This window comes from Leopardus geoffroyi, chromosome D1, assembly GCF_018350155.1.
Source record: "Leopardus geoffroyi isolate Oge1 chromosome D1, O.geoffroyi_Oge1_pat1.0, whole genome shotgun sequence".
Taxonomy (NCBI): domain Eukaryota; kingdom Metazoa; phylum Chordata; class Mammalia; order Carnivora; family Felidae; genus Leopardus; species Leopardus geoffroyi.
The window spans coordinates 57,670,857-57,685,925 of NC_059329.1; the positions used below are offsets into that span (position 1 = coordinate 57,670,857).

Consider the following 15,069-nt stretch of genomic DNA (forward strand, 5'->3'; position numbering starts at 1 on the left):
ATCCAGTTTTACCAATACTATTTACTGAAAAGATTACCCTTTCTCCATGGAGTCTTCTTGGCTTCCTTGTCAAATATTAGTTAACTGTATATGCATGGCTTTATTCCTGAGGTCTTCATTCTGTCCCATTGGCCTAAGTGTCTATTTTTATGCCAGTGCCATACTGTTTTGATTACTATAGCTTTGTAATAAAATTTAAAATCAGGAATTGTGATGGCTTCTTCTCAGGATTGTTTTGGCTATTCAATACTTTTATTGTCCCACTCCAATTTTAGGACTTTTTCTTTTCCTGTGGAAAATGTCATTGAAATTTTGACACGTATTGCATTGAATCTGTAGATGGCTTTGGGTAATATGGACATTTTAACAATATTAATTCTTCTGATCCATGAATATGGGGTACCTTTCCATTTATTTGTCTTCTTCAATTTCTTTCATCAATGTCTTATAATTTTCAGTGCACGGGTATTTCACCACCTTGGTTAAATTTATTCCTAAGTGTTTTATTTATTTGCTATTATAGGTGGGACCATTTTATTTAGTTCTTTTTCAGATAGTTCACTGTTAGTATATTAAGTCACATTTTAAAAATCAGCCAGAGGGGCACTTGGCTCGCTTAGTTATAGAAACACGCAACTCTTGGTTTCAGGGTTGTGAGTTCAAGCCACACATTGGGTGTAGAGATTATTTAAGTAAATAAAATTTTTAATAATCACCTAGAGGGGGGTTGATTAAGCGTCCAACTTTGGCTCATGTCATGATCTTATGGTTCATGAGTTCAAGTCCTATATCAGGCTCTGTGCTAACAGCTCATAGCCTGGAGCCTGCTTCAGATTATGTCTCCGTCTTTCTCTGCTCCTCCCACACTCGTGCACTCTCTCTCAAATATAAATAGACATTTAAAATTAAAAAAAAAAAAAAAAACACCTACAAAATGAATTCTGTTTCTACTTCCATTACTCTAATGAATGAAAAATGGATAGGGGTGTCTGGGTGGCTCAGTCGGTTAAGCATCCAACACATGGTTTCAGCTCAGGTTTCGTGAGTTAGTGGGTTCAAGACCCACATCAGGCTCTGTGCTGACACTGCGGAGTCTGCTTGGGATTCTCGTTCTCCCTCTTTCTGCCTCTCCCCAACTCATGCTGTCTCTCAAATAAACTTAAAAAATTTTTTTAGAAAAAAAAATGAGTAACTTTAAAAGAGAATAATGGACTGAAATTCTACTATACTTTGCTATTTGTTCTTGAAAACTAATTTACTAGAGTTATTTAACACATTATGGTGGCAGTAAAGTCTTCAATGCCAAAAACAAATCTGTATTTTGGAAATAAAATTAAGTGGCAAAGATTGTGTCAAGTTTCTTTACTGCTCTATATTAAAAAAAAAAAAGATAACAACAAAATATGCATTTGAAGGAAGTAACGGTCAATTCCAATTTTAACTTAAAAGCAATAATTTATAATCTTATGTGCCTGTCAGAAAACACTGACAATAATGTTATAAAATTGATTTTTCCATTCACTTATTTAACAAATCTTTCTATAGCTTATAAAAATCTGGCACCAATTGCATAATGGGGTTGTGGTACGAAAAAGACAGGCAATGTTCCTGTTCTCATGATATGTATATCCTAGTGTGGCAAATTAAGAATAGGAAACAAAAGTAAATTCAACACGTTTCATAAGTAATGAAAAAGTGTCAGAGCACATCCATAATAGTCATTCCAGATCTTGTCTCAAATGGTACAACTTTCCCACTTTTGGAATGTTTCAATGAAATGCAGCTATTTAAGAACTAGACTTATCTGACCACTCTTTTCTTTTTTATTTTAGTGTAGTTGATTTATAATGTCACATCAGATTCAGGTATACACCTTAGTGATTTGACAGGTTTATATATTATGCTATGTTCATAAGTATAGCCACCATCTGTCCCATTACAACAATATCATTGACTGCTGACCTTATGCTATGCTTTTTATTCCCGTGACCTACTCATCCCATAACTGGAGACCTGTATCTCCCTCTCCCCTTCACCCATTTTGCCCAGTGTCCCCCTTTCCCTCTGGTAACCAACAGTTTATTCTTGGTATTTATAGTTCTGATTCTGCTTTTTATTTATTCATTTTTTGGCCTCCATTTGTGAGTGGTATCATATGGTATTTACCTTTCTCAGTCTGACTTAATTCACTTAGCATAACACCCTCAAGGTCCATCCAGGTTGCCTGAAATGGCAGATCTCATCCTTTCTTATGGTTGTGTAACATTCCTTTGTATACCACATTTTCCTTATCCATTCATCTACTGATGGACTCTTAGATTGCTTCCATGTCTTGGCTACTGCAAATAATACTGCAATAAACATAAGGGGTGCATGTATCTTTCTGAACCAGTGTTTTTGTTTTCCCTAGGTAAATACTTAATAGTGGAATTCTTGGATCATATGTTATTTCTGTTTTTAATTTTTTGAGGAACCTCAATACTGCTTTCCACAGTAGCTATACCAATTCACATTCTCACCAACAGTGCCTGAGGGTTTCCTTTTCTCCACATCCTAACACTCCTTGTTTCTTGTCTTCTTGATTTTAGTGACTGCAACAGGTGTGAGGTGATACCCCATAGAGGTTTAGATTTGCATTTTCCTGATCATTGGTGATGTTCAGTATCTTTTCATATGTCTATTGGCCATCTGTATGTCTTCATTAGAAAAATGTCTATTCAGGTCTTCTGCCCATTTTTTAATTGGACTGTTTTTTGGTCAAGTTATAGGAATTCTTTATATATTTTTGGATATTAAACCTTTATTAGATATACCATTTGCAAATATCTTCTATTCTGTAGGAGACAACCATCCTTTTGTTTTGTTGATGGTTTCCTTTGCTTTCCAAAAGCTTTTTTTATTTTGATGTAGTTCTAATAGTTTATTTTTGCTTTTGTTTCCCTTGATGTAGGAGACTTACCTAAAAAATGTTCAGGGACACCTGGGTGGTTCAGTTGGTTAAGCATCTGACTCCTGATTTCAGATCAGGTCATGATCTCACAGTCATGAGATTGTGCCCTGCATTGGGCTCTGAGCTGAGCATGGAGCCTTCTTAGGATTCTCTTTCTCCCTCTGCCCCTCCCCACCTCAAAAATATGTTGTTATGACTGAGGTCAGAGAAATTACTGCCTGTGTTCTCTTCTAGGATTTTTTATGGTTTCGGGTCTCACATTTAGGTCTTTAACCCATTTTGAGATTATTTTTATGTATGGTGCCAGAAAATAGTCCAGTTTTCCCAGCACCATTTATGAAAAGACTCTTTCCCCTATTGTATATTCTTTCCCACTTTATCATAGATTGACCGTCTATATGACATTTACATATATATATATATATATATATATATATATATATATATATGAGGTTTATTTGTGGGGTCTCTATCTTGTTCCATTGATCTATGTGTCTATTTTTTTTTTTTTTGAGAGAGAGAGAGAGAGAGAGAGAGAGAGCAAGTGGGGAGGGGTAGAGGGGGAGAGAGAATCCCAAGCAGGCTCCATGCCAGTGCAGAGCCCAACATAGGGCTCAATCTCACAACCGTAAGATCATGACCTGAGCCAGCATCAGGAGTCCAGTGCTTAACCAACTGAGCCACCCAGGCGCCACTCTATGTGCCAGTTTTTGTGCCAGTATTATACTGTTTTGACTACTACAGTTTTGTAGCACATCTTGAAATCTGTAATTGTGGTACCTTTCTCAGGATTTCTTTGGCTATTTGGTGTCTTCTGGAGACCCATACAAATTTTAGTATTATTGTTCTAGTTTTGTGAAAAATGCTGCTGGTATTTTGATAGTGACTGCACTGAATCTGTAGATTGCTTTGGGTAATAAGGATATTTTGACAATATTAATTGTTCCAATCCATAAGCAGGGAGTATCTTTCCATTTGTTTGTGTCATCTTCAATTTCTCTCACTAGTGTTTTATATTTTTCAGAGTACAGGTCTTTCACCTCTTTGGTTAAGTTTATTAAGTATTTTATTCTTTTTGGTATTAATTGTAAATAGTATTTTTAAAGTCTCTTTTTGTAACTTCACTGTTAGTGAATAGAAATGCTACCGATTTCTGGGTATTTTGTATCTTGCCACTTTACTGAATTCATTTATTACTTCTAGTAGTTTTTAGTGGAATTTTTAGAGTTTTCTATATATATAGTATGTCATCTGTAAACAGTGACAATTTAACTTCTTTACGAATATGGATGCCTCTTATTTTTCTTGCATGATTGCTGTGGCTAGGACTTCTACTATGTTGAATAAAAATGGTTACAGTGGAATCTTTGTCTTGTTCCTGGTCTTAGAGAGAAAGCTTTCAGTTTTTCATTACTGAATATGATGTTAGCTGTGGGTTTTCCATATATGGTCTTTATTATGTTGAGGTATGTTCCCTCTAACCCCATTTTGTTGAGTTTTTATCATGAATAGATGTTAGTCTTGTTAAATGCTTTCTCTGCATCTATTAAGATGGTCATGATTTTTATTCTTCGTTTTGTTGATGTGGTATATGATGTTGACTGATTTGTGAATACTGAACCATCCCTGCATCCCAGGGATAAGTCCCACCTGATTGTGCTGAATGATCCTTTTAATTTATTGCTGTATGCTGTAAGCTTTTATTTTTTTAAGGACTTTTGCATCTATGTTCATCACGGCTATTGGTCCACAGGCTTTTTTTTTTTTGTAGTGTCTTTGTCTGACTTTTGTATCAGGACAATGCTGGCCTTGTAGAATATATTTGGAAGCTTTCCTTCCTCTTCTATTTTTTGGAATTCTTTGAGGAGAATGGGTATTAACTCTTCTTTGAATCTCTGGTGGAATTCACTTGTGAATCCAATTGGTCCTGGACTTTTATTTTCTGGTAGTTTTTAGATTACTGATTCAATTTCATATCTTTTTTTTTTTTTAATTTTTTTTTTTTAACGTTTTTATTTTTGAGACAGAGACAGAGCATGAATGGGGGAGGGGCAGAGAGAGAGGGAGACACAGAATCGGAAGCAGGCTCCAGGCTCCGAGCCATCAGCCCAGAGCTGGATGCGGGGCTCAAACTCACGGACTGCGAGATCGTGACCTGAGCTGAAGTCGGACGCTTAACCGACTGAGCCACCCAGGCGCCCCTCTTCTTTTTTTTTTTTATTTTTTTTAATTAAAAAAAAAAATTTTTTTTTTCAACGTTTATTTATTTTTTTTGGGACAGAGAGAGACAGAGCATGAACGGGGGAAGGGCAGAGAGAGAGGGAGACACAGAATCGGAAACAGGCTCCAGGCTCTGAGCCATCAGCCCAGAGCCTGACGCGGGGCTCGAACTCACGGACCACGAGATCGTGACCTGGCCGAAGTCGGAAGCTTAACCGACTGCGCCACCCAGGCGCCCCTCTTCTTTTTTTTTTAAAGTTTATTTATTTACTGAGAGAAAGCAAGAGTGTGCTCAAGCGGGAGAGAGGCAGAGAGAGAGGGAGAGAGAATCCCAAGCAGGCCCCCTGCTGTCAACACTGAGCATGAGGCAGGGGTTCAAACCCATGAACTGTGAGATCATGACCTGAGCCAAAATTAGAGTCAGACACTCAACCGAGCAACCCAGGTGTCCCTCAATTTCATTTCTTGTAATTGGTCTATTCAGGTTTTCTATTTATTCCTGGTCCAGTTTTGGAAGACTGTATGTTTCTAGAAATTTATCCATTTCTTCTAGGTTGTCCAGTTTGTTGGCATATGATTTTTCATAGTATTTTCTTATAGTCCTTTGTATTTCTGTGGTATCAGTTGTTACTTCTCTGATTGCTGATTTTACCTATTTGGGTCCTATTTTTTCTTGATGAGTCTGGTTAAGAGTCTGTCAATTTTTGTTATCTTTTCAAAGTACCAGCTCTTGGTTTGACTGATTTTTTTTCTATTCTTTTAGTCTCTAGGTCTTTTATTTCTGCTTTGATCTCTATTTTCTTTCTTCTACTCACCTTGGGCTTTGCTCTTTTTTCTAGTTCCTTCAGGTGAGGATTAGATTGTTTGAGCTTTTTTCTTGTTTCTTGAGATAGGCCTGTATTGCTATATATACTTCTCTCTTAGAACTACTTTTGCTGGGGCATCTGGGTGGCTCAGCCAGTTAAGCATCTGACTTTGGCTCAGTCATGATGTCATGGTTTGTGGATTTGAGCTGTGCTGACAGCTCAGAGCCTGGAGCCTGCTTCGGATTCTGTATCTCCCTCTCTCTCTGCCCTTCCCCAAGTCATATTCTGTCTCTCTCTCTCTCTCAAAAATAAACATTGGGGCACCTGGGTGGATCAGTCAGTTGGGCGTCCGACTTCAGCTCAGGTCATGATCTCACGGTCTGTGGGTTTTATGGCTTTTACTTCTTGTGGTTAACTTTAAAAAGCCCTGCCCCAACATCATATACGTTCTTAAGGTTTGTTTTTTTTTAATTTGGTAGTTAAATCCATTTGGATTGTTATTTTTATGGTATATTAACTTGTGTTTTATACATGGGTTTATTTCTTGATTCTTTCTGCCGATACCACACTATTGATAGTTTTAGAGTATGTTTTCATATCTGAGAGGGCAAGTCCCTTCACACTTTTTCAAAATTATCTTGGTCATTATCGGGCATTTATTTTTCTGTGTGTATTTTAGAGTTTGTTGATAAAGTCTAATGAAAAACCCAAGTGAGATTTTAACAAGTTTGTCAGAACATACAGGAACATGATTCTGTGAAGTTTAATGTTTTCTGAATAAATATCTTATGCTATTTTTTTTTTAAGTAAGGCTTATTCCCAGATTTTATAGTTTTGTTGCTTTCATGAATAGGATCATTTTTCCTGTGATATTTCCCAACTTAGAAAAGGCAGATTTTAAGATACTGACCTTGTAAACTAAGGCTTAACTAGTTTTTCAGTTGATTTTCCTTGATATTCTAGAAAGACAATAATATTTGTAAGTAATGAAAATTCTCATTCTTTTCAAGTCTTTAAAACTCATTTTTCTTCCTAGTTTTATTGTTTAGCCAGAACCTCCAGTATAATGTTGGAAAAATTACCCCTATCTTGTCCCTGACTTTAAAGGAAAGTGTCTAATATTTCACCACTAAGTATATTTATATAATTTTTTGGTATATAAATTCAATAAAGTTAAGGAAGTTATTCACTTATGGATAAAGAAGATGTGGTATATATACACAATGGAGTATCATTTGGCAATCAAAAAGAATGAAATCTTGCCATGTGCAACTACATGGATGCAACTAGAGGGTATCATGCTAAGCGAAATTAGAGAAAGACAAATATCATATGCCTTCACTCATATGAGGACTTTAAGACACAAAACAGATGAACATAAGGGAAGGGAAGCAAAAATAATATAAAAACAGGGAAGGGGACAAAACATAAGAGACTCTTAAATATGGAGAACAAACAGAGGGTTACTGGAGGGGTTGTGGGAGGGGGTTGAGCTAAATGGGTAAGGGGCATTAAGGAATCTACTCCTGAAATCATTGTTGCACTATATGCTAACTAACTTGGATGTAAATTAAAAAAACTAAATTAAATTAAAAAAAAAAAAAGAAGTTATTCACTTATTCCCAGGTGCCAGAAGTTTGCAACCTAAGTGGGTATTGTATTTGATCAAGTCCTGTTTTGGGTATCAAGTTAAGTAAGAGATTAATTACACTGATAGATGTTCGTTGTTTTTTTTTTTTTATGTTTATTTATTTTGAAAGAGAAAGAGGAAGACAGAATGAGCGGGAGGGGCAAAGAGAGGGAGGGGGAGAGGGGGAGAGGGGGAGAGGGGGAGGGGGGAGGGGGAGGGGGGAGAGAGAGAGAGAGAGAGAGAGAGAGAGAGAGAGAGAAAGAGAGAGAGAGAATCCCAAGCAGGCTCCACACTGTCAGCAGAGCCTGACGTGGGGCTCCATCTCAAGAACTGACCATGACCTGAGCTGAAATCAAGAGTTGGACACTTAACTGACTGAGTCACCCAAGCACCCTTATACTGATAGATTTTCTAATCTATTTATTATTTTACTATACTACTGGATTCAATCTGCTGTTATTTAGGATTCTGCATCTATTTGATAATTGAAATTGAAACTGGCTCATAGTTTTCCTGCATTTTTGTGGCCTAGTTTTAGTATTAGACTGATGCTACATTCATAAATAAATTGGGCTGCTTAAAACAGTACCAGTCTAAGTAGTGTTTTTACATGGTGAAAAAAATTAATTGAACTTTCTCCTTTTGGGGAGAAATTAACATTTCACAAGATAGCAAATATTTAGAATTGTGTAATACAAGAATAGTCTTTTAACTAGTCTGCCTGCCTCCATTTGTGTCTCTGGCCCAATCCATTAGCTATAGTAGTATCTTGACTAACACCCTTCAATAACTTATTGCCTATAACTGTAACACTCAATTAGAAGTAGGTAGAGGTATATCAAAATACTCAACTTTCCAGAACTTCCCAGTCTGGATATGTTTGTGATTATTTCAAACTAAACATACTTTACATACCCCTTGCCAATTTTGACATCCTAAGATATACTTAATGTGGATATGGATGGGGGAAGTGTTTAAAAACAGGTCTCTACTATTACCCTGAACTAAAGGATAAGGTGTGCTTCCTGATACAAAAGGTCCTCCCATAATTTTTCCCCTGTGATCTCTAGGCACCTCTTTCCCTGCTCACTATCCTCATACTCTGTACTCAAGCTACTGATAATTTCCAAAACACACTTCATTGTTACAGTTTTCACTGCTTTTACATTTCTCTCTCCTTGGAATGCTTTCTTTATAATCCAATTTCTATTCAGTCTTCAAAATCTAGTTCAGATGTCTTCTCTCTTATGAAACTTTCCTTATAGTCCCCTCAATCGTCACCAGAGTTAATAATTTCCTCCTCTGTTACTTTTGTATCTTGTACAGAGATGCTGTAAATTTGTCTAAAACTGAGTGCTTGAGTCAAACACTTTATCAAGAGGCTCACTCACATCTTTTATTTATTCTCACAATTTCCCTATTGACTTAGGTGTTATTATACACATTTACAGCCTGAGAAACAAAAGCCTGACAGATTAAGTTGTTTTGAAATTCAAACCCCAATCTGTTTGAGATGAAAGCTTCTTAATTTTTTTGCTGTGTTATTTGTTTACATGTGCCATCTTCATTTTTCCTATCTTCCCCATTAAACTTAAAACATCATATGAACAAGAGGATAGGATGTGTTTAATTCTCTACTGTATCCATACCACCTAACATTATGCCTGGTACAAAGTAGGGATTTAACAAGTTATTTCCTGATTGGTTGATCTTATTAAAGAGTGAACTCCCATATTTTTCTTTTTTTTAAAGTTTGAGAGAGAAAAAGAGCATGTGCGCATACACAAGTGAGGGAGGGGCACAGAGAGAGAGAGAGAGAGAGAGAGAGAGAGAGAGAGAGAGAGACTGAGAGAATCCCAAGTAGGCTCCACACTGTGAGCGTGGAGCCTGATGTGGGACTCAATGTCATGAACTGTGAGATCATGACCTGAGCTGAAATAAAGAGTTGGACCCTCTAAACCACACACACCACTGACCCTGGCTTTCACCAAGCTAACCCTTACTTATTTTGTTTTTCTTATGAAGCTTATATGCACAAAAGAGCAGCATTAGCACATTTCTTATTGGGGCAGCTGGGTGGCTCGGTTGGTTAAGCATGCGACTTCAGCTCAGGTCATGATCTCACGACTTGTGGGTTCAAGCCCTGTGTTGGGCTCTGTGCTGCCACCTCACAGCCTGAGCCTGAGCCTGATTTAGATTCTGTGTCTCCCTTTCTCTCTGCTCCTCCCCCACTCATTCTCTGTCTCTCAAAAAATAAATAAACATTAAAAAAAATTAGAATGTATTTGTTTTCTAGTGCCTTTGCCAACACTGAGAATTAGTTTTGGATAATATTAATTTGATATCAAAAACAAATGATACCTCCTATGTTAATCGTATCTGATTACTAGTGAGGATGAACTTTCTCCTGTTTGTTCTCCATGAATTGTTTCTTCATGTCCTTTGGTGTCGCATATCCTGTGTTTGGGATTCTAACCATGTTATATAACTTCCTTATGTATCAGCCATATGTAAACGGCTTACTAACATTTGACAAAACCTTTAGGATAATTACATCTTTTCTTCCTTCTCAAACAGGATACAATGTACAAAATTTAACCTTTTCTTAATTGTTCAAGACTGATGTTAACTTACTCAAGGAATAACTATTGAGCAACAACTCCCAACACAGGCCCTGTATGCTGTCATATTAAGAGTGAATGAGGCACAGTTCTCTCAAGGATCTCATGATCTAGCATCCCAAATATCAATCACAGTTGTTCCCTGTCTTCTTTTGGTTGTTAATACACTCATCCTCCTGCTATGCTAGTGCCTTTTTGTTTCTATTTTACTACCTTATTTTACCAATTATCATCTGGGTGGATGTCTGAGGGAAATTCTGCTTCTCATGATTATAAGGTACTTGGGCCTGTTCCTGCTGTTTGACATGGCTGCCTACTGGATCATGTTCTAGTGTTTACGAAAATATGACCCCTGGAGTCAAGTCAGTTGCCAGAGCACTAATGTTTACATAGCCATTCTTATTTTTAAAGCACTGTCACATATAAACTCATTTAGCAGGCTGGTACACTGTCAAGAATAACAACAAAAAAGGGCAGGTAAATTTAGCCAGTAAAACCCCAAGCCATTAAGTTGAGTAGTAGAGAATTTCCTTGATTATATAAGTAAACCAGGTAAACAACTGGAGCATAATGACCTATCTATGAAAAACTTTCACAAAGTTTTGGAATGCTAATAGATGTTTTTAGAAAAAAGGAATTGAGGGGTGCCTGGGTGGCTCAGTCGGTTAAATGTCCAGACTCTTGATTTCAGTTCAGGTCATGATCTCACAGTTCATGAGATCAAGACCCATGTTGATCTGTACTGACAGCACAGAACCTGCTTGGGATTCTTTCCCTTTGCCCATCCTTCACTTGCTGCTCTGCCCCTTGTCTCTCTCAAAAGAAAGAAATAAACATTAAAAAAAGAAGAAAAAAGGAACTGAGTGATAGAATACATTTAGAAGACAGTTGAAATGAAATAGATTAACTTAGAAGAACATGCCTAAGGCTTTAGTAATGTACTGATATATAGTGAATTTCTGAGAGATAAGAGAACATCGTATGTAATATTTCTTAAACTCATTTAATCACAAAAACCCTATTTCATTAATATCTCATGGGATTTGTAATCTGTAGAATACACTTTGGTAAAAAAAGAACTAGAGTATCCTCTACAATAACAAGTATAATAACGTCAGCAGCTATTTATCAATCCCCTCCTCTATGCCAGGCACTTTCCACATTACTTGTTTCTACCTATGAGATAAAAATATTTATTATTGATATATGTCAACAAATCACTTATTAGAATATTTATACATGACTTTAAAATTTACAGTTTTCATATTCCATTATTTTACATAATTTTCAAGGAAACCTTGAAATGTAAGACTATTTGGAGAATAAAAGTTTACATGGCTTGCCCAATGGTTTAAGTAGCTTCTTCAAGGATATATTACCAATACTGGCAAAACTGGGACTAGAAATCACATCTTCCAATTCCTACTTCATTTTTCCTTCCCTTAGTGTCAAAAGCAATAGCTGTTTTATAGGGAATCTGTTCTAGCCCTATGCAGATCCCTCATCTCTAAGGACTCTGAACACTCAACTAGGTAACATTAGCTCTGATTTTATATTAGAGTCCTAGGGACTCTTGATATTAGCAGATCAAAAGTTCAAAGAATATAGTGAGACTACTATTGGCTTACATAGGTAATTCTCATCAAAATTTTATAAAATCTTGTGACCCACTATCTACTGTCCTTGGAATAAAGCTTTTCCTATCCAAACATTACTTTTTGCCAAATTTCTTACAAAGTAGAGCCTGGAGTCACTATCCCTAGCAAGTTTCAACTCCGTTGTATGAATGTGACACACCAATTAAGAGGGAGCTTCTTTCCCCTCTGCAGTCACACATTTCTTTCCTTCCATGTCTTGGTGTTAGTTGCCCAGTGACAGTGTACTAGTTTAGAGCAGAGCCAGCCAAGTCATAGTACATGACCACCAGACTTCTGACCACCAGAAGTACAGGGCAACCGGAGTACATTTACTACTACAGCTGCTACATTAGGAACAGGCGTGTGATGCTGTTACTTGTTCGTTCAAGAAACATTCCTTGAGCATACAATTATGTGCAAGGCATAAATAAGCCATGATCTAAACCTCCAAAAAAGCTATCTAGTTGAAGAATGTAAATGATCAAAGCAATGCTATTAAGGACTTGAAATGTGGGTAGTCCAAACTGAGATGTGTTATAAGTGCCTAAAATACACACTGATTTTCAAAGACAGTATAAAAAAATGAAGTGAAATATCTCAATAGTAATTTTTATATTGATTACCTGTTGAAATAATACTTTGGGTACAGTGAGTTAAATAAAATATATATTATTAAAAATAACTTCACCTCCTTCTTTTTAGCTATTTTATGCCCCTACCAAATTTTAAATTACATATGTGGCAAAAAAGATTACATCTATGGCTTGCATTATATTTCTATTAGACAACACAGGTGTAGGGAGATGAAAGAGCCTGGCACTTATGGGCAAATCAAACAGCTATGTCCTAAGGTAGGAGAAAGGAAGTAGCAAATAAGATACGAATCAGATCATTTAGTAATTTAGTAACAGATGAGTAAGTGCCTATGTTTTGAGAACTATTCCCAATAATCCTGCTGCCAGGAACAAAATGATATGTTCAGGCCCTCCTAAACTCCATAGCCATCTACATCCGTTATCTAGTACATCATTCCCACTTGCTCCCATTTTCTGTCCTTCAGACTCCCAGGTGGTAAGTAAAGAAATATGTACATCTGCTTGATATACACAAGAAAAGACAACAATTTCATTTTAGATGGAACGTTGCTAGTATCCTCCTCAGCAGTATCTCTCCTTGCATAGAGTTAAGCATATCAGAAAGATCTAGAACTGGTAGCATTCACACAGATATACATCCTCTACTCTGGACCAGGGTTTACCTCCCAATAGCTCACAAGTACCATTAAAATATAAAGCATTATTATAAAAAAGAAGGAAGGGGCACCTGGGCCACTTAGTTGGCCATAATTCTTGATTTCAGATCAGGTCATGATCTCACAGTTCATGAGAGGGATTCTCTGTCTCCATCTCTGCCCATCCCCTGCTCGCTCTCTCAAAATAAACAAATAAACATAAAAATTTTTTAAAATAAAAATAAAAAAGGAAAATCTTCCAAATATTTATGGAACATCTCTATGTGTAAAGTACTACACTACACTCAATGAAGGAGACAAATAAAGGATAGACATTATATCTATCTAAAGTACCTGAATAGATTATTTCTGCTTATCTATTACTTAAGTTATTTAGATACAGACCCCTACATATGATCAGGGACAAATTCCATCTCCCTTATCCTAATGCAATATATACACATTTTATAAAATATTTGAAGAATTCACGCACTAAGCTCATCCCAGTTAAGAACTTTAAAGAACAGGTGATCTTGGGCCTACCATAACAAATATTTTGAATCAACTCACATCCCTAACCTTCTTATATCAAGCTATATGAGTGAGCACAGAATAAAGAGTTAGGTAAGTCAAATTCATCCAGAAGTAAACAATCGTTGTGATAACATCAACTATTACTATCAACTACTTACTTACCGTGAACACAGCCCAGGATAGGGCAGAATGGCCTCCTCCATGCAGAAGGAGTAGGACAGGACCCTCTGAACCACTCTTGTAAACTCGAAAAGTGTATGAATAGTTAAAGATAACATATCTAAGCATTTCCTCACTGAAGTTTTTGATTATTTTATCATAATACTGACTAGAAAACTCAGGCAGTACAACGCTCTATGCAAAGCTACAGACTTACAAACTTAGAGACACTTAAATACAAGTTTCTGAAACACCAAACCTGTTTTTGAAGGATGGAACCTGTATGACCACTTTTTCAATGAGCAAACAAAAAAAGATTCCCTTTGCCCTAATGAGGACATAGTCCCTGGTTTCTAGATGCCAAATTGATTCAACTCACTTGATTCATGAAACCTTCCCCTGGGCCCTTAAGAGATACACCAGTTTTAGGAATTTAATTCTTCTTTCCCCACGCATTAGACAATTTTATCCATGTAAGACGTTGGCACAGACTTACAGGTTAAATTTCATGCTATACAAAGAACAGGTAGGGAACAAAAATGAAATAAACAGCAGGGAGAAAGAACATTTTAGAAATTCACATGTCTTCTTAGACAACATTATAAACTTGTTAAAGAATAAGTCATTTTGTAAAGGATATATCCTTGCCAGTTTCATTCTCTACTTCTACATCTTCCATGGACTCAAAGTACTGACTCCAAGAAACAGGGGAAAAGTCTCGCTTTCTTCCAGGGCTAAGGAAAAAAAAAGAGAGAGAGAGTTCAAGTATAGTTGTGCATGAAAAGATAAAATCTTGATCAACAAATGCTAAATGTAAATCTGAAATGAAAACTGCAGGCAGGGGTATTTTCTTTTTTTTTTTTTTAATTTAATTTTTTATTTTTTAAAATTTACATCCAAAGTAGTTAGTATATAGTGAAGCAATGATTTCAGGAGTAGATTCCTTAACGCCCCTTACCCATTTAGCCCATCCCCTCTCCACAATCCCTCCAGGAACCATCAGTTTGTTCCCCGTATTTAACAGTCTCTTATGTTTTGTCCCCCTCCCTGTTTTTATATTATTTTTGTTTCCTTTCCCTTCTGTTCATCTGTTTTGTGTCTTAAAGTCCTCATATGAGTGAAGGCATATGATATTTGTCTTTCTCTGACTAATTTCACTTAGCATAATACCCTCCAGTTCCATTCACATAGTTGCAAATGGCAAGATTTCATTCTTTTTGATTGCCAAGTAATACTCCATTGAGTATATATATCACATCTTCTTTATCCATTCATCCACAA

At 36.5% G+C, this 15,069-nt stretch overlaps 1 protein-coding gene across 4 annotated transcripts in view; it reads right to left on the reverse strand.

The window, feature by feature from the left end:
* The window catches only part of PPME1 (protein phosphatase methylesterase 1), an 88,796-nt gene that overhangs the window by 40,403 nt on the left and 33,324 nt on the right, over positions 1-15,069 (reverse strand). For all 4 annotated transcript variants that reach the window (XM_045484063.1, XM_045484066.1, XM_045484067.1 and 1 more), the window contains 2 exons: positions 14,429-14,522; positions 13,792-13,884 (listed from right to left, as the gene is read on the reverse strand). In XM_045484063.1, the coding sequence (XP_045340019.1) occupies positions 13,792-13,884; positions 14,429-14,522 (187 nt within the window). The remainder of the gene's footprint in view (positions 1-13,791; positions 13,885-14,428; positions 14,523-15,069) is intronic.